The sequence below is a fragment of the Colossoma macropomum genome, unplaced genomic scaffold, assembly GCF_904425465.1.
Source record: "Colossoma macropomum unplaced genomic scaffold, Colossoma_macropomum, whole genome shotgun sequence".
Lineage (NCBI taxonomy): Eukaryota > Metazoa > Chordata > Actinopteri > Characiformes > Serrasalmidae > Colossoma > Colossoma macropomum.
Window position 1 is genome coordinate 17,370,302 of NW_023494797.1, and position 20,860 is coordinate 17,391,161.

At 39.4% G+C, this 20,860-nt stretch overlaps 1 protein-coding gene across 1 annotated transcript in view; it reads right to left on the reverse strand.

The window, feature by feature from the left end:
- Positions 1 to 3,355: 3,355 nt before the first annotated feature.
- The window catches only part of mylk3 (myosin light chain kinase 3), a 49,807-nt gene continuing 32,302 nt past the window's right edge, over positions 3,356 to 20,860 (reverse strand). The window contains exons 9-13 of the mRNA XM_036583895.1: positions 19,343 to 19,413; positions 18,483 to 18,611; positions 14,303 to 14,455; positions 6,556 to 6,691; positions 3,356 to 3,677 (exon numbers count right to left, since the gene is read on the reverse strand). Coding sequence (XP_036439788.1) covers positions 3,603 to 3,677; positions 6,556 to 6,691; positions 14,303 to 14,455; positions 18,483 to 18,611; positions 19,343 to 19,413 — 564 coding nt within the window. The 3' untranslated portion in view covers positions 3,356 to 3,602. The remainder of the gene's footprint in view (positions 3,678 to 6,555; positions 6,692 to 14,302; positions 14,456 to 18,482; positions 18,612 to 19,342; positions 19,414 to 20,860) is intronic.

The following is a 20,860-nucleotide window of genomic DNA, read 5'->3' on the forward strand; positions in this document are numbered from 1 at the left end:
TAATCACTTGATGCTTTTAGATCCTATAGGGATACAATGCGAATTCAATTATAAATTCATGCTTGGTAATTTGCATAACAATGTCTTAAAGTGTATTTATTGTGCATTATTGCTACTTATAATGCTGTTGTTAGTGACACACATCAGACTTGGTTACGTACTAATGCAGGTAATAATGAATAAAGACTAATGCAGAGTAAATAAACCATTTAGAAGTGTCTCGTTTTGGTTTTATTGAACCAAAAAAAGACCCCAATAACTGATGTGTTCCCTCAAATAGTGTGAGCAACAAATGATAAACAATCTTAATCACAAATCCAAAGAAGTCCCAGATTCACAAACAGCTTTTTTTTTCCCTGTGATAAAACTGGAGCAGAGTTTTTCTAAAGACTCTGACATTTTGGCAAAAAAAGCTTTTGTTTCTCTTATTAGCCACAAAATGTTCAGACACTTTTGGAGGGTAATGAGATTTTTCTAGCCAGGATTTAAAGCAGAACACTGAATTCCTTTTCCAGAACATTGTTCAGAAATGTCCTAAAATAAAGAGATCTGGAGATAAAACGTCCATATCATGTTGTGTGTAAACACTGTTTCAAACGTACTTCTCAATTCTCCATATATGGAAACTAAGCCACAGAAACAGCCTAATTTGAATTCATTATGTTTGTGATGTCACAAAAAAAGACAACATGTACATATCCAACTGTTCAGCCCACAGCAGTTTAGCCCCGCCCATTTACAATGAAGTTATAAGGAGTGTTAGAACCAGACTGCTTTTTTGAATGAGGTCCAATACAGGGCAGCCAGTCAGAATGAAGCTCATTTACATACAGTCCTTTGCAAATAGACCACCCTTCATTTATTTCATTTCTAGTCAAAACAGCCATGGAAGACCCTGGGAGACCCCAAAACTGCCCCCATCAGACAAACAGCACTTAAAGCTTTCATCTCTGAGAGAGAGGAGAAAATCAAGCTGCTTCAGATCTGAAAACATCCACAGGTGTTTCTGTCCATCCTTCCACTGTGAGAAGACGGCTCAGCGCTGTGGGTCTGAAAGGATGTGTAGCTGTCAACTGTACAGTTTTCTGTGTAATTTTGCATAAAATACGTTTTCAGGGTTTTTCCCTGACAATGAAAAATGAAAACTTCTTAATGGCTGTTTCAACTTCTGACTTCCACAGTACTGAAGTCAGACATGGATCAGACCAAATTTTGGACTAAAGTTTAGTATTTGTGTAGAATTACGACTGGAAACTAATTTCAGTCTAAGACTTAATCTGGGTCTGAAAAACTAGCCATAACAGCAAAATAAAGAAAACCTTGTGTTTAATTCTAAGGGATAAAAGAAGGTTGGAAAATCACTCAATTGTCAAAAGTGGAGCTCAGTGAAAAATCAGATTTGTAGAGAAACGTAGGATACAGGCTCTTCAGCAAGTGTTTTCAAATGACATTGCAAAAGATGATATTCTGACATTTTTGTAGGCTTGGTTTAATTGGATCCTGCTAAAATAATCTGGGGTCAGCCAGTGGTCAAGAGTGGCCTTTGGTCAGGGGATTTAGTTTGGCCTGTATCAGGATTATAGATATTTTATGCAGCAGCTTTAAGGACTAAATGAGCTGTTCAGCAGTCAGTTCAGGTCTTACTCTAAAGTAAGTATAAGGTCTGCAGAGTGTCTTTGGCACATAATGTCATTTGGGGTTTATTAGGGCTGTTTTAGAGGCTCACAGCTGCTTCCCTTGGTTGCTCTTCCAAATTGATGAGAGAAACGATTTGCTTCAGTAAATTTCCCCAAGAAACTCCGAATGCCAGAAGTGTCTACATGCATTTACTACAAAGCAAAACAACTGAACTGTGAGCGGCTGAGCTAAAGGCTTATCTGTATTGCTTTGAGTCAGCCAGTTATTCAGAATGCATTTTAAACAGTCACAGGGAAAAAGGCTGCTTCTGAATACTGGGATGAGGCAATAGAGCCCGAGAATAAAGAATCCTTCACAGAAGGAAGAATAACTTTAAAGCATGACTCACAACTCTCTGCAATATGTACAATAACAATTCCACACACTCCTATGGGGACGGCATCGCAAATCTGGGAATTATTTTTTCAGAGATGGTACATCAGTTACCAAATAAGGTGATAACACTGTAAGAAAGGGAATCTTGGCAGGTGAAACCATCTTAAATCTAGTCAATATATCAAATATTTCTCATTTTGAGAGTTGTGAGAATATTAGGTTTATTAATGATAAGAGTATTAAATGTTTTTGATTTATTTATAGAGATTTTCATTTGTTTTAAGCAATTTTATCTAGAGAAATCGTCTTATTCTAATGGCAGATACTTTTCTTGGGTCTCTATAGATTTAAGATGTTTTCTCTTGCCAGGATATATATGTGTACAGTGGTGTGAAAAAGTGTTTGCCCCCTTCCTGATTTCTTATTCTTTTACATGTTTGTCACACTTAAATGTTTCAGATCACCAAACAAATTTAAATATTAGACAAAGGTAACACAAGTAAACACAAAATGCAGTTTATAAATGAAGATCTTTATTATTAAGGGAGAAAGAAATCCAAACCTACAGGGCCCTGTGTGAAAAAGTGATTGCCCCTAAACTTAATAACTGGTTGGGCCACCCTCAGCAGCAACAACTGCAATCAAGCGTTTGTGCTAACTGGCAATGAGTCTTTTACAGCACTGTGGAGGAATTTTGGCCACTCATCTTTGCAGAATTGTTGTAATTCAGCCACATTGCAGGGTTTCCGAGCATGAACCGCCTTTTTAAGGTCGTGCCACAGCATCTCAATCGGATTCAGGTCAGGACTTTGACTAGTCCACTCCGAAGTCTTAATTTTGTTTTTTTTTAAGCCATTCAGAGGTGGACTTGCTGGTGTGTTTTGGATCATTGTCCTGATGCCGAACCCAAGTGCGCTTCAGCTTGAGGTCACGAACAGATGGATGGACATTCTCCTTCAGGATTTTTTGGTAGACAGCAGAATTCATGGTTCCATTTACCACAGCAAGTCTTCAGCAAGTCTTCACTTTTTCACACAGGGCCCTGTAGGTTTGGATTTCTTTTTCCCTTAATAATAAAGAGCTTCATTTATAAACTGCATTTTGTGTTGACTTGTTATCTTTGTCTAATATTTAAATTTGTTTGGTGATCTGAAACATTTAAGTGTGACAAACATGCAAAAGAATAAGAAATCAGGAAGGGGCAAACACTTTTTCACACCACTGTATATGTGTGTGTGTGTGTGTGTGTATATATATATATATATATATACCATACATACATACATATATATATATATATATACATATATATATATACATACATACATTTTTTCTGGTCATTTATTTATGTAATTGATAAACAGACTTTGAAACATTTCAGTTGAGTCTGCAAATGAATGTCATTTTCTTTCACTCACTAACTACAAAATGAAAACACTCCCTTCACTGCACAGTTTCTAGGGTCATTTTGTGACAGTCCAGTATTCTTCAAAAGCACTTGCCCCCTAAAGGGCAATTGCCCATTGAGGTGGACATCAGAGACAGAGAGAAGGTCCAGCTCTTCACTCAGAAGGTCCAGTTTCCTCAGGCTATGGCGTGCTAACAGACCTGTTCTGCTGGAACCTCTTCAGTCGATTGGCCGCTGCCACTGCATAGAAGTGTTTCTGCAAAAATTATTGGTTATTAGTGACCACATCATCGGAGAAATTGCACACAGTCTATCAACATACTGTATGGATGGAGCTGTTGCCCAAACACACACATTTAGTTGCCACTTTAGTTACGACCTCATATCTACACTAATTGTCTATTTTATCAGAAATAAATACTATACAGGTGCACTTTGTAGGTTACAGTTACAGACAGTAGCCCTGTAGCTGCGCACTTTATGAGCCCCATCACCTCCTGTCCATCAGTGGAAAGAAGTCACCGTAGTTACCCCTGCAGTCCAGATATTATGTGTGTGGGGGACAGTTGTCAGTTCAGCAGTGATACTGATATGGCATAGTGATGCAATGGCATGGTAGTGTGTTGCTGGTACGAGTGGATCAGGCACAACGATGTTTACACTGTACATTTACGGGCCAATTAACTAATCAGCATTTCTTAAGGAAAACCTTGCTGTGAAAACACACCTGGGTTTTGATACATTAGTGTCAGCACAAGGTTGAGAGTCCGCCACCTACAAGTATCGACCACTACCAATTTATCAGTGTACATTAAGAGCTTTCTGAAAATAGATGAATTGGAACATGGCGTCCCACAAGGCTCTGTTCTGGGGCTCTTACAGTTCTCCCTGCATTTACAGCCCCTATGATACATAATATGCTGATGATTTATACTGATGATACTGATGAACACAGTTACATGTTATGGAAGACCTGGATGACCAGGAATTTCCGACTGCTAGACAAAAGCTACATTTAAAGACCTCTGTATAACCTTATAAGATGCTGAGAAACTAGAAAATGCTTTCAAAACTACCAGATTAGACTACAACTGGACTCAGAACTAAATTCAGTCCTAAACTTTTGTCTAGACCAGCCCACTACAACCACAGCCAACTCCCTCCCACGTGCTGTGGCTCATTTTTGCCTGTGGTCTGTAATTGTGCTGTTATTTTTCATGAAGAAACTTCTATTCCAGTGTTTTATTTATATTCAAGTGTAAAAAACTCTTAGAACTAAAATGATCATTGCTATTTAAATAAATATTTGTTAGCATTATAAGAGCGGCTCTGTGTTTAGAAACCTGACACTGATAAAGGGGCCTACAAGGGAGGGATTTTTGTAGAACCCTAACTTCCAAAAAAGTTGGGACGCTGTGCAAAATGGAAATGATGTGCAAATCATTTAAACCCTATATTTATTTGGAAATAGTACAAAGACAACATATGTTGAAATTGAGAAATTTTATTCTTTTAAAAATATTTGCCCATTTTGAATTTGATGCTAACAACACGTAACAAAAAAGTTGGGACGGGGGCAACAAAAGGCTGGTAAAGTTGTGTAATGCTAAAAAAAACACCTGGTGGTTGATTGACAACAGGTCAGTAACATGATTCGGTATAAAAAGAGCATCTCAGAGAGGCGGAGTCTTTCAGAAGTAAAGATGAGGAGGGGTTCACCACTCTGTGAAAGAGTGCACGATCAAATAGTGCAACAATTCAAGAATAACGTTTCTCAACATAAAACAGCAAAGAACTTCTGCTTTTCATCATCTATGGTAAATAATATCATTAAAAGATTCAGAGAATCTGGAGAAATCTCTGTATGTAAGGGACAAGGCCAAAAACCAGTATTTGCTGGCCGTGATCTTTGGGCCCTCAGGCAGCACTGCATTAAAAACAGACATGATTCTGTAGTGGAAATCACTGCATGGGCTCAGAAACACTTCTGAAAACCACTGTCTGAGAAAACAGTTCATCGCTAGAACTTAAAACTCTAAAATGCAAAGAAGAAACCAAATATAAGCAGGATCCAGAAACGCTGCCACATTCTCTGGGTCAGAGCTCATTTAAAATGGACTGAGGGAAAGTGGAAAAGTGTCCTGTGGTCCGACGAATCAACATTTGAAATTCTTTTTGGAAATCATGGAAACTGTGTCCTCCGGGATAAAGACCACTCAGCTTGTTATCAGTGCACAGTTCAAAAGCCAGCATTCATGATGGTATAGGGGGCATTAGTACACTGAATGATATATACATGTTTTGGCAACATATGCTGCCATCCAGACGACGTCTTTTTTTTTAGGGAAGGCCTTGATTATTTCAGCAAGTCAATGTAAAACCACATTCTGCATGTATTACAGCAGCATTGCTCTGTATTAAAAGAGTCCAGGTGCTAAACTGACCTGCCTGCAGTCCAGACCTGTCACTGATAACATTTGTGACATTATTAAATGAAAAATACGACAAAGGAGCCCCTGAACTGATGAGCAGCTGAAATCCTGTATCAAACAAGAACAGGAAAACATTTCACTTTCTAAACTACAGCAGCGTCTCCTCAGTTCCCAAACACTTACAGAGTGTTGTTAAAGAAGAGGTGATGAAACACAGTGGTAAACAGGCCCCCGCCCCAACTTTTTTGGAAGGAGTTGTTGGCATCAAATTCAAAATGTTGTTTTCAAAAAACAATAAAATTTCTCTGTTTCAACATTTGATATGTTTGTAGTATTTTCCTTTAAAAATATGGTTTACATGATTTTCATATCATTGCATCCTATTTTTATTTACATTCTGCACAGTGTCCCAACTTTTTTGGAACTGGGGTTATAATAAAGTGGCCAGTAAGTGTACACTGTGTAAAAACCCCAGCAGCTCCGCTGTGTCTGATACTCTTGTACAAGTGCTACATACAGTACTATGCAAATGCTGTGTCAGTGTCACTGCTATGTTGAAAATGACCCACCACTCAAATAATATCTGGTCAGTAATGGTCCTGTGGTGGTCATTTTCAATCATTAATGGAAGGTGTAGCAACAGCTGAGCTAAAAAAAGAAAGAAAACAAAAAATTGTGCAGAATGAAGCCTGAACCATGTACCTTCCACTGCCGATGAGCTGCTAGGTAGCTCTGAAGTCTCAGCTGGGACTTGAGTCGAACCCTGTGTCTCTTGGCCTTTTCCTCCAGGTTATTCAGCCAGCTGTGCTTCATACAGCCCGACGCACTCAGACGACTGCTGCCATAGATACCAGACAAAAGCACAAAATGACACAAGGTTTTAACAACAAGGCTGGACTAATCTGACATCAAGGGTAAAGCAAAGAGGAATGACAACAGAGCAAAACTAAATAGTGAAGTTTCTGGTCCTCATTAAACACCACGTAAGACATATAAATCAATACCCAACTATAGAGTGTGTCATCCATTCAACTGCCCTGCAGACCTGAGACAAAAATATGATCTGAGCACACAAATGGATGTGGATATATGGAACATAATGCTATAAAGATTGTGCACAAGAAATGTGGGCCTTTCAATACATTAATAGGGAAAACGGAGCAGCAGCACAAACTATTCTACCCTGCCTCCGGTGTGTTTTCTCATGTGGCACCAATTAAGCTATGATAATGAGAGGGGGGTAGTCATTCAAATGGCAGCTCAGTTTAATTAGTGGTGTGACATTTTTGAAGGAGCCCCGAGCTGCTCAATGTGGACATCCCATTAGTGATCATTAGCTAAAAGCATGGATGTCCTGTTAACCTGAAACACATTAGTGTCTGAGAGTGTCTCTGAGTAGAAATGGGAAAATACATTAAAACGTATCAGCTACAAATTACGATTCAGCTTTCAGCAAACATACATAAAAACAACAAATGCACAACAAATGTATTTAATGAAAAAGCCCAGATTTTGTTTTTAAATTGTGCCAAATGCACTTAAAACAGCAAACTCTTCAGAAAGTGGAAAGGCAGCCCTTTAAATATGCAGTAAAATATAAACAGAACAGATTGTGTGTAATGTGTAAAAGGCTCTTTCTGGGTGTGTGTGATATAAGTGACCCCAGAAAGATGATGGTTCAAATGTTGTTCTGAGAAACAAACTGTGTTTTGTCTGGTCCAGTAAGCGACTCCTTTCAAAGTGACTTTTTAGGTGATGTTTTAAGTATTGAGAGAACACTCTTCAGCACTCCAGCTGTGGTATACACATTTGATGGTTATGCTACATCAATTTTCACTGTAACTCTACACCCATTTCCATGGTTACGCTACACCAATTTCCACTGTAACCCTACACCCGTTCCCATGGTTACACTACACCAATTTCCACTGTAACTTTACACACGTTTCCATGGTTATGCTACACCAATTTCCACTGTAACTTTACACACTTTTCCATGGTTACGCTACACCAATTTACACTGTAACTCTACACCCGTTCCCATGGTTACGCTACATCATTTTCTACTGTAACTCTACACCCGTTCCCATGGTTATGCTACACCAATTTCCACTGTAACTCTACACCCATTCCCATGGTTACACTACACCATTTTCCACTGTAACTCTACACCCGTTCCCATGGTTAAGCTACACCAATTTCCATTGTAACTCTACACTCGTTCCCATGGTTACGCTACATCAATTTCCACTGTAACTTTACACACGTTTCCATGGTTACGCTACACCAATTTCCACTGTAACTCTACACCCGTTTCCATGGTTACGCTACACCAATTTCCACTGTAACTCTACACCCTTTTTTATGGTTACGCTACACCAATTTCCACTGTAACTCTACACCCTTTTTCATGGTTACGCTACACCAATTTCCACTGTAACTCTACAACCATTTCCATGGTTATGCTACACCAGTTTCCATCATAATCCTACACCCATTTCCATGGTTACACTACACCAATTTCCAATGTAACCCTACACCCATTTCCATGGTTACATTACTCATATTGCTATGGTTCTGCTACACTCATCATGATGGATACATTACTCCCATTTATACTACACTCATTTCCATGGTTACACTACACTTTTTTATGGTTACGTATGGTTACGTTTATTTTGGAAATAAAGATGCCACCCCCACATTTCTGCATCCAAAACTAGGTCCATGGCACCCAGTAGCATCACTGATCTACAGAGCCCTCCACAAATATTGGCACCCCTGGTAAACATGAGCAAAACAGGCTGTAAAAAATCATTCTTTATTGTTTATCCTTTTGATCTTTCATTCAAAATATTTTTAAAAATATTTTATTAATAACTTTTAAAGTATAATGATTGAAAGAAAACTATCAGGAAATAAATACATTTCTCAAATCTGTGTGTGCCACAATTATTGGCACCCCTTCATTTATTACTTTGTGCAACCTGCTCTGAGTTTTCTTCTATGACACTTAATGAGACTGGAGAACACATGGCGACGGATCTGAGATCATTGCTTCACACAGAACCTCTCCCGATCCTTCAGATTCCAAGGTCCTCACTGTTCCACACTGAGCTCCTCTTAAGCCCATCCCACAGATTTTCAATGGAGTGTAGGTCAGGGGGCTGGGGTACCATGGCAAAAAATTCTGTGGTCAGTGAACCATTTTTGTGTTGATTTTGAGGCTTGGTGTGGATCACTGTCCTGCTGGAAGATCCAAACTAGGCCCGGTTTAAGGGTCCTGGCTGAGGTCGCCAGGTTTTGATTTCATTTCTGTTGGAATTTGATGGATCTGTGATACCATGTATCCACTCGAACCAGCCTCCTCACTGTGCGTGGGGTCAGTTGAGACGTACGTCCTCTTCCCAGCAGACATCATTGCTGTTTTCTTTAGTCTTTCTCACAACAATGGATGACTGAGGCAATTTGGCCTGTGTTTCATCTCATATATATTCTCCAGTGAAACAGGAAGTCATGGCCGCCAGTTTAAGTGTTCCTAATCGCTCAGGAAAACTTGAAACATAAAAAATATGAATTGGGAATACACTTCAGTTAGATTTCACTCTTCTGAATTTCTAGCGATGCTAATAAATGTTGCACACATAGATTTAAGAAACCTATTTTTTTCATGACAATTTAGTTTTTTTCTTTCAATCACTATACCTTAAATAAAGGTTAGATTTTTGCAAATATTTTGAATGAAAGATCAAATAGAATAAGTAATTAAGAATATTTTTACACTTCATTTTGCTCGGGATTCCCAGGGGTGCCTTACAATGTTTGTGGAGGGCACTGTATATGTACCCATAGGTTTTTTGTTATTCTGTGACCTGTAACACACGACGCAGAGTGAAGGCAAAGTGTTCTCTCCGCCTCAGTAAACACTATTCAGAATTCAGCTCACTCAGTCTGGGGTCGTGATCCTCCAGCATCAAGTACAATACACACAGCCGGAAGCGAGGGCTCTCCACGGCTCTGTAACAATCCACACAGTCAAACGCCATCAGCACATCGTCCGTGACAGAGCTGTCACAACACACAAATTAAACTCGGGCCTTCCCCCCGCAATTCAGGCACGCTATCCATGCGGCCCAATCGCTCTGGCACACTTACTCACCAGTTCCTGTGCACAGTGAGAGTTCTTGAGGAAATGACTGTTTTAAACTGAGTGTGTCTAAATCCAATGATTGCAACTGGAAAGTATGAAAACACCACCAGTGTTTTCTGTCAAAGAAACACATTTTTAAGACAAAAATACAAATTGCAGGACACTCTTGTATAACTGATCAGTGTTGCACCCACAAAATGCATTATTTCATAGCTACTGTTGCAAGGTTGGACAAGCTTTACAGAACATTGGCAAATATCCCGAGGGTCAGGGTCCCCCAGAATGAGCTGGAGGACAGGATTATCTGGGATTCTCTGCTTTCCCTACTACTACTGCGCCCCTACCTGGACCAAGCGGTTTAATATGATGATGATGATGATGATGATGAATAGCACACTCTAAATGTATAGTACTTTGCAAAGCTCAGAGACCAGCCTTTATTGTTTTTCCACTCAAAATGGCTATTAGTATTTTCTCAGTTTCAGAAAAAGAACCGGAAACATATTTAACTGAAAACTAAACAGAAGCCTCAACAATTAACTATGATTTAGTATTTACTGTGTCCAGTGAGTCACTCTTCACCTTTATTCCAGCCTCCATTCTTTTTAGGAGACTCACTTTCAGTTCCTCAAAGAATCTGCAGACACACCTCCAAAGTTCAGTCTTAGAAGCTGGTTGATCATTTTCTGAAGTAATCAAACACATTCAGTGGTGTTGAGGTCTGGACTCTGGGGTGGTCAGTCCATCGTTCAGCTTCTTTGTTTGATGTGTCCGTCTCCTTTTCTCAGTGAGGTTCTTCTTGATCAGCTACACATCCTTTCAGACCCATAGCGCTGAGTCGTCTTCTCACAGTGGAAGGATGGACAGAAACACCTGTGGATGTTTTCAGATCTGAAGCAGCTTGATTTTCTCCTCTCTCTCAAAGATGAAAGCTTTAAGTGCTGTTTATCTGATGGGGGCAGTTTTGGGGTCGACCAGCTCTTCCAGGTGGTTGTTAGGAATCTTTTTTTTTCCACTCTCCACTTCTGGAAACTCTTTTTTCTCACTTTGACTTTCTCCTTCCTAATGTCCTCAGAATCTAATCTCCTCAGAAACATCTCCTAAAAATGACTATTTTGACTGGAAGTGAACTAAATGAAAGGCTTTCTCTGACTTTTCCACAGATAAAGCTGGTTCAGTCTATGAAGAGCTGCTATGAAGAAGCACTGAGAGTTCAGTTAAAATGAATTTCAAATCCTTGCTGTTGAAGTGCTGCCCATCTGTATGTGTCACAAAAAGCCATGTTTAGTCAGATAATGATAAGATTATGTCGCCATGGTGAAAGCAGAATTTTTTTAAACGTGAGTATGTGTTGCGTCACTAAGTGCCCCCTGTCACAGATTAGCGGATCATTAACTGGAGAGGTTGCTGTTCAGTGTGGCCCCTCTCTGGCCCCTGCTGTGCCAGCCTTCTATTGTCTTATGCCAGCTGAGTGGTGGGAGCAGGCATGTCCCCCCGGCAGGCTGACGTACTCACAGCTCCAAAAAAACAACCCAGAAAATAAGCCAGATCACAGACAGGCCTCAGCCTGAATACTGCCGATAAATGAGTAAATAAAGAGTTCTGTGAGCTGTGCTCAAGAACATATTCTATATTCTATACGTTCTATACTTATTACATATTCTATACTTACTACAACATGCAGCTTATTATGGCTGCTACTTTAACCATCTCCTTTATTTGTTTATATGATTGTTTGCAAGAGTCAAATTACATGTTCTGCTGATTTTCTAAGTGACAATAAGTCCCAAAATAACACTTAATAATAATAAACAACACATTCTCTACAACAATAAAAAAAATCTGCATATTTTAGTGCACAACTTTTATTTATTTGCTAAGCTTATCATATTGGAAAAAATAAAAACATTAAATATTAAATGTGCTATTATTTTTGCAAAGGCCACATTTTTACATTTTATTCTTTCCCCTATATGTTAAATTCAGCAAACAGTAATTGTGCACTAAAATGTGTGTCTCTGTAGAGGAGGTGTAACTTATTTACACTTATAAAAAACCAACAAAACATGGAATTTGACCAGGGGTGTTCAAACTTTTGCATACAGCTGTATGCTAGCTACAGCTATATCTCTTTGCCTTTTTAAACATGTTTGGTTATTTTACAATAACAACTTTAGCAATGCATAAATTAGACCACAAAAGGTATGTTTTCATAGATGTTTAGTTATTTTAAGTATTTTCCAATTATTACTTCAAGTATTTTTAAGGAACATTTTAATTATTTTGGCAACAACAAGAAGATATTCACTGATAAATAATATAGCTGTAATTATCTGTTTATACACACAAATGATGATTCAATATAGAACCATGAACACTCAAAGAACCCTTTGCAACATTACAGGGTTCTTTGCATCATGAAATGGTTCTTCGGATTGACGGAGAGCGTGCTGTGTAAGGTTCTATATAGCGCTCTAAAAAGCGCTCTTCTATTGTTATGATGTCAAGCTTGTAACAATAGAAGAAATGTTTGTGGTGCCAACAGTCACTATGAACAGGGTTCAGTGTCTGAGACTGGAGTGAAGATATATCAGTCAACAATATCAAGAGCTCAGCACTCAACTGAGCTGTATGAGAGGGTGGCAAGAAAGAAGCCATTACTCACGAAAAATCACATCAAAACACATCTGGAGTTTAACAGAAAGCATCACAGTGACTGATGAGATTTTGTGGTCAGATGACAAAAAAACTGAGCTTCAAAATGCCGTGTGTGGCACAAACCTAACACTGTCCATTCCTCAACAAATGCCAGCCCGACAGTGACGCATGGCGGTGGCAGCATCCTGTTGTGGGGATGCTTTTTTTCAGTGGGAACTGCGCATCTTGTTAAAATGGAGGAACTGATGGAAGGTGCGGAATGCAAGGAGATACTGCAAGACAACCTACGACAGTCTGCTTAAAAGCTACAGCTTAGGAGAAAATTCTCCTTTCAGAAGGACAATGATTCCCCAGCACAATGCCATAGCAACACAACAGCTGAACAACAAAAAGGTGAATGTTCTAAAATGACCAGGTCAAAGTCCAAATCTCAAACCAATTAAGAATCTGTGCCACTGTCTGGAAATTGCAGCCCGCAAGCGCCATCCAACCCACCCGAACAACCTGGAGCGCGTCTGCCAATAAGAACGAGTGTAAACAAATAGAGTGTAAAGCTGGTAGAAAGTTAGTGCAACAGACTAAATTTACTAGTCTGAAAGGGTTGAATCCTTATGCTAGCAGTATTTTTCAGGTTTATTTTTTTTTTTAATCTGCAGACAAATAATAAATTTGACAGGATTTACTTTAATTACTAGCTGGAACAATCTGTGATGATGACTTTTAAGGGCTGGAGCACTTTTGTAAGGCACTGCATGGGCACAATAAGATACTCAGATATCAATGTCAATGGAAGAAAACAACACTGATTAACTACTCATATATTCTCCTATATAACCATATACACTGATCAGCCATAACATTAAAACCACCTCCTTGTTTCTACACTCACTGTCCATTTTATCAGCTCCACTGACCGTATAGTTTCACTCTGTAGTTCTACAGTTACAGACTGTAGTCCATCTGTTTCTCTGCATACTAAGCACTGCAGTGACACTCTCAGCACTGCAGTAACACTGAAACATTGACATGGTGGTGGTGTGTTACTGTGTGTTGTGCTGGTACGAATGGATCAGACACAGCAGTGCTGCTGGAGTTTTTAAACACTGTGTCCACTCACTGTCCACTCTATTAGACACTCCTACCTTGTCGGTCCACCTTGTAGATGTAAAGTCAGAGACGATAGCTCATCTGCTGCTGCACAGTTTGTGTTGGTCATCCTCTAGTCCTTCATCAGTGGTCACAGGACGCTGCCCACAGGACACAGGATGTTTTTGGTTGGTGGACTATTCTCAGACCAGCACAACACACACTAACACACCACCACCACGTCAGTGTTACTGCAGTGCTGAGAATGATCCCACCACCCAAATAGTACCTGCTCTGTGAGGGTCCATGGGGGTCCTGACCACTGAAGAACAGGGTAAAAGGGGGCTAACAAAGTATGCAGAGAAACAGATGGACTACAGTCTGTAACTGTAGAACTACAAAGTGCACCTATATAGTAAGTGGAGCTGATAAAATGGACAGAGTGCAGATCCAAGGGGGATGTTCTTAACGCAGTGGCTGTATATATGTATGTACACAGTGTCCAAAAGTGTCCATATTTTTCAGCAGAATGCAAATAAAGAGCAGAGTTGTTACCACTTGGCTGGTACGAGAAGTCTGGAGATGAAATCTTTGGCTTCCTCTGACACATTTTCAAACGCCTCAGCATCAAAGTCCCAATTAGCATGAAGGATGTTGTTCATGGTCTCTGTGTCACTTTCACCCAGGAATGGGGAAAGGCCACTTAAACTGCAGAAAAAAACATGAAATACACAGAACATTAGAACAAGGTGACAAAGGACTGTTATGTAATATGAAATGTGACAGACTGTGATTTATCCATTTAAAAGGCCCTTTATAACCACGTGGCAAACCTGAACAAACAACTTTGTTCCAACCTTGTGATAAATGCTCCTAATTTAGCTGATATGTTGCTAACACGTTAGCAACCAGTTATCAGCAAATCACCGACAAATTCAATAGTAATTGTACGCAGATCCCAGCATACAGCAAATGATGTTCCAAAAGGTTCCTCTCCAGTAGGAAAAGTAATCGCTTCTCCATTTCACATCATTTTTGTGGAAACCTGCATATTATTAGGTTTGGACAGTAGGTGGTTTTGTGCATGTGCACATAATAAAACTTGTTTCTTTAGTGCACAAAAGAAAATATGTGAAAAAAACAACTAGGTGCAGAAGTTTAATCAAGAAAAGAAGAAAAAAAAGAGAAAGTTTATATATAATTGTCCTCCAAAGGCTAAAAAACAAAATGAACATAATCTGACCTAGATAAGAACAGAACCCTTTTCAAAGGGCTCGGCGTGTGGTTGTGCAACTGAGCATCACCTTTTCAATGGCCCTCTCTCCAAAATCAAGGCTGTGTGCAACAGTAGCCCTATAATACACTTAAAAACGAGGCCATGGGTTATTATACGACAAATATTATTATATTAGCTGTGTGCATTAAAAACACATGCAAGTATAAATTGTACTTCTCTTTAAATAGAAGAGTAGTAATTAAATTATCTCGCCAGAGCACTGAGTGATTTAGGGCCAGGATGTCATGATGTAGGCTGTGTAGGTGCAGGCAAGACCCTCTAAAGCCCCTCAGACAGCTGGCAGGTCATTAGCACTAACTGAATCATTGAGAACTAACTGAGGTCAGCTATAGAAGACTGGATTTTTTGACCTTTTACTCATGTGAGGGTTAGGCATATAGCAACATGACCCGGTTCTGATCATAGACAAACATGTTGTGATCTGAAGCGGGTTTTCCTGCTCTAACACAAAGCTTCTGACAGCCGTCACTGTCGCTAAGGCCGTTTAGTAAGCGCTAATTTTAGGAATGTGTCTTCAGCTGGTTTTGATCGTGTTCAAGTTAGGTTCACAAAGTCTACAGGCAAGTCAGGACAGAGTTCTGTTGGGCTGCAGTCAGATTCAGAAAGAATTTTTTCTGGGTTTTAATCAGATTCAGACATAATTTGTCTGGGTTACAGTCAGATTCAGATAAAATTTTCTCAGGCTGCAGTCAGATTTTGACAGAATTTTGTCAGGCTATAGTTGGGATCAGACAGAATTATTTGGACACAGTCGGGATCAGAATTATCAGGATACAGTTAAGATCGGACAGAATTGTCAGGCTACAATCAGGATCAGACAGAATTATTTGGATACAGTCGGGATCAGACAGAATTATTTGGATACAGTCGGGTTCAGACAGAGTTGTCAGTAAACAGTCGGGATCAGACAGAATTGTCGGAAAACAGTAGGGATCAGACAGAATTGTCAGGATGCAGTCGGGATCAGACAGAATTGTCGGGATACAGTCGGGATCAGACAGAATTGTTCTCAGACTATGTCCAGGTCGGATAAATTTTTCAGGCCCAATTAAGCTCTAATTTAACACACTTAAGTTGAATCAAGTGTGCCAGAGCAGGAAAACAGTGAACTGCAAGTGGATACATGATGACGATTGGGAAATACTGGCTTATAGACCACAGTTTGAGGTCAGATGAGGTGAGGTGAGGTATGTGTGGGTGTGTTTTGGACAAGCAGAGGGCACAGAGACCACAGCTGAGGCTTGCTCTGTTGTTGGCTGTGTGATTGGGGTTGAGTAGATATTGTGCTTTCTGGGCCTCTTAACTTGCTGCGAGAGACTGGTGCCCTTTCATTAGAGAATTACTGAGTGCTCTCAGCTCTCAGTCTCTGATGTCCACCTCTCATGGCCTTGGCATTTGCATTTCCTTTTTGATCTCTTTGACATTAGAAGTCAGAAAGAGCAGGGCAATATCCAATTCAGTGCAGTCAGATCCTCTATTTAGTTCAAGGAGAGAAGGAGAGAGAGATGCTTTTTGCTGCTATCATAAAATTTTCTTTCCTCAGATGCAATAACATTCTCAGATATGGTTCCATCTGAGTCACTGCGTTTTTCACTGTACAGAACATTACTTGGACTGTTTGGAACATGAAATGCATATTTTAAAGTAAAGGTCAGCTTTAAGATCGAAGACATGCATCCATAACATACATTCAGCCAAAGATAAGACGCTGCCAGTTTAATATGACGGTCTAGCCAAACATCATATATACATAATCTTCCCCTCTAACCCAAACATAGTCGATCAGCCAAGACACGTTTGTTTTTGGAAGTTTGCTTCTCTAGTTTTGCACTGGCGATGTGTGGCTAATGTAGCTAGCAAGCAATGAAAGCTTATGCTTGTAGTAACAGCATATATTACATATTCAGGATACAAAAGGTAAATGTGTCTGTTATAATTAGTAACCAGTAAAAGTTTCTACCAGCTAAACTGCAGGATTTGATACTGTCAGATTTTATCTTTTACCACATGAGAAAGATTTAGCTTAACTTGGCATAACAGCCCTCAGCAACTCCTCACTGCTCAATTTCTCTGTGTGCCTCAGCTTTTACCATTACTACGTTACATAAACCCATAATCAGACCACAAAAAGGCCCAGTAGATCACGTGTGGCTTTAATCGACAGACAGTGAAGTCTTTTTGATACACGTACAAATGTTAATATGCTGTTACCTCAGCCAACATTACAGCCTTGTCTTTTTCACCTCATGTCTTTCAACTCCAAAGATCGAAGCCAGCTTGTGAAGAGTTAGTTACCTCATACTGAACATGATAAATGAACTCCATTATGTAATTTATGCAAGTTTTCTTACATTAAATGTATTTAAAAAGAGTGTAAATGTTGAACTCACATTGAACTCGTGCTCTGACTGTGGTGCATTCTATGTGGTATAGCTTTGCTTTGTACTGTACCTGCTACATGACGCTGTGTGGTGGCCTTTAGATGCTGACAACAAGCCACAGCAAGCAGATGTAAAAGCCAGCTTTTTTTATATTCAATCTACTAAAATATGTATTATTTAGGTACCAAAGGTTTGCTGGGTCCCAAAAGAAAGAAAAATTACAATTCATTTTGCCATCTCATGTTCTCAAACAGACTAAAATGAAAACCCTTTTCTAACAAAAACATTTGTTGGCGAGAGTTTCTTGTCGGTTTGAGATACGCTCAAGCTTTACACTTCTCCAGTTTTAAACCAGAGCAACCAGGGGGAAGGAGTGTTGTTGAACACGATTACAATGAAAAGAAGATTTTCACCTCACCTCATGTGAGGGCATTCATTTAAAGAGGTAATTCACATTTTATTCATGGAAATTAGATGCCCCCACAGGACACCCTTTCAGCCCTCCAAATTCAAACCCTGGCATTACTGTTGGCAAAGTTTAAGAAGTTTAAGTTCTTAAGTTCATCCTGTTTAAATAGTTTCTCTCTTTTCTTTATTTAATTATACGACACAAATAAACCAAAATGAATGGAAAGAAATCAGATTATTACATTTTTAAAGTAACCATTACCGACTGATTAGTGTTAGGCACGCCTCATAAACTCATAGTAATATCACATGGATGGATGGATGGATATGCTGTATTGATCCCCAATAGGAGTTTTGGGTGCGAGACAGGCTTGCTAAACTTTCTTATGTGGTTCCTGACACCGCATTGAATCCTGCATTTATGTACTTTTGTCCATTTATAACAGTGTGTCTAACAATTTGACTTGCTTTGATATAAGCATGTGATGATTCAGGTACGCAGTTAGCACCACGTTACCAGACAGTTATAAGCTTTATTTGGTTTCTAGTTCCAGTACAAAAATAAAGAAGTAAACCAAGCATGTCTTGGATGATCAGTTATTTTTTAAGGAAGGGCTGAACTATCACTTTAACGCCGATGTGAACCTACAGCATATATGTGATGACGCCAACACTCCACATGTCTGTAGGGAACGACACAAAGTCGTAATTGACCACTTCCGGCGCCAAGAACTCGGGGGTTCCAAAGTTTACCTTCAGCTTCTCTCTGGGACGATACCTGGTGATGAAGAGAAACAGCCAGACGTTTGCCGTCAAACGAAGGCCAAAAAACAAATTAGATGCCGGTCTTTTAGAAAAGTTATCACATCACATTTTAACAGCAAATCTCCAACCTATTCAAGTACAAAGTGGATGTTAAATACATTATGAAAGGAATTCCGCAAAATCCACAGAGCTCAACTTGTACTGACACTGCTGCTGATGTAAACACTCAGTTATATCTAACATGTTACATAATCTGGAGGCTGATGAGGAGAAACTGAGCATTTGTTGCATTCAGAACATTCATGAAAGGATTCGCAAGAAACGGTTTTGTAACACAGAGCAATCTGGGCCAATGACTCAGAGTTGCAGACAAATACAGACAAATACAGTGTGCACCTTACAGCGTAATTGTTCTCTAAAAGCTCAACAGAAGCCCAAATTGCTCACGTGATCTCCTCATGTCAGTCTTTTTCATGAAAAACGGTGTAGGCGGAGATGTGACGGTGGTCATGGTTACTAAATCGGGTGTGGGGGCAGGATGATAAACCTGTGTTGGTCTGGTGAATCAGAGCGGACGGATTTCTCATGTGGACGAGAGAGAAGTGCAGAGGAGTATAATTACAGACAAACGCAGAGCTTTTTCTGCAGCATCTCAAACAACATCAGAGGTAAACAAACGTGTCTCTTTGTAAGTGAAGCGCCCAGCGGCCGAGCGAAGAACAGCAGAACGGCTTCCACACTTACTTTCTGGCAAGTCCAAAGTCAATGATCTTGATCTGGTTCCCGGTGTTGTTAACACACAGTATGTTCTCAGGCTGTTGTGAAATAATAAATAAATAAAATATGTTACAACAAAAATAAAACAAAATGAAAAGTGATGATTTTAATGTAAAGAATACTTTAACAATAGTAGCTGTCATTTACTTGTACTGACTGTACTGAAAGCTTCATGCTTTATATCACTGTGTAATGTTTTTATTCAGTATCTTCACTTTAATGCTCTACTACACTATTTTTACAGTGATCTTTAGCACACAGTTTCTACTTATCTGCTGAGTTTAACAGATTGGAAAGCATAGAACATAAAATGTGCTATAATGTTTGTCCATGACTTCATTTTATGTTTATATTTTTCTCCAATGTGTCGAAATCAACAAGCAAACAGTAATTGTGCATTAAAATGTACAGTGTTCTCCGTAGAGGATGTGCTAACTTATAATTACTTAGAAAATCACTAAAATGTGTAATTTGACCAGGGGCACAAACTTTTGCATACGACTAGAAGTGTGTAATAAAACTTTGGGCCTGCCGGCGGAACCTGGCCTTTGACTTCATTCACATCTGTTGCACACCTGAATTATACTGCTGTCAATAACCTGTACATTTAGTTATACAGTGCATTTGTGAATGTATGTGTGTGTATATATTATATTTATTTATTGTACTGTATTCTGTATTTCCTACAGGCAAATGGATCAATAAAGTGACCCACATTCATTCAGTGACCTGGGATTAATCTAAGCACTGCAGTAACACTGACATGGTGGTGGTGTGTTAGTGTGTGTTGCGCTGATAGGAGTGGATCAGTCACAGCAGTGCTGTTTAACTGAGCTGAGTTGAGTTAAACTGAATTATGATAATTTGAGTTGATCTGGACTGGGATAGGTTAAGTTTAACTGAACTGAATTTATTTGAGTTGATTTGAGCTGGGCTGGGTTGAGTTGAACCAAATTGAGTTAAATTTAACGGAGTTGAGTTTAACTTAATTATGATAACCAGAGCAAATTATCATAACCAGAGCAAATCTGCTGGTAGAGTTGATCTGGGCTGAACTGAACTGAGTTTAGCTGAGTTGCGTTAACTTGATTTGGGCTGGGTTGAATTGAGCTGAATTAAGTTGAGTTTAACTGAATCGCATTGAGTTGAGTTAACTTGAATCGCATTGAGTTGATTTGGGCAGGGTTGGGTTGAGTTGAACTGAGTTTAACTGAATTGAGTTGAGTTGAACTGAATTATGATAAGTAGAGTTGATCTGGACTGGAATGGATTAAGTTGAACTGAACTGAGTTGAGTTTAGCTGAGTTAAGTTGAATTGCATTGAGCTGATCTGGGCAGGGTTGGGTTGAGTTGAGTTGAACTGAACTGAGTGGAGATTAACTGAGTTGAGTTGACTTGAGCCCAGCTAAGTTGGGTTGGGTTAAATTGAGCTGAACTGAATTGAGTTGAGTTGACCCGAATTGTTAAGCTGGGTTGAGGTGGGTT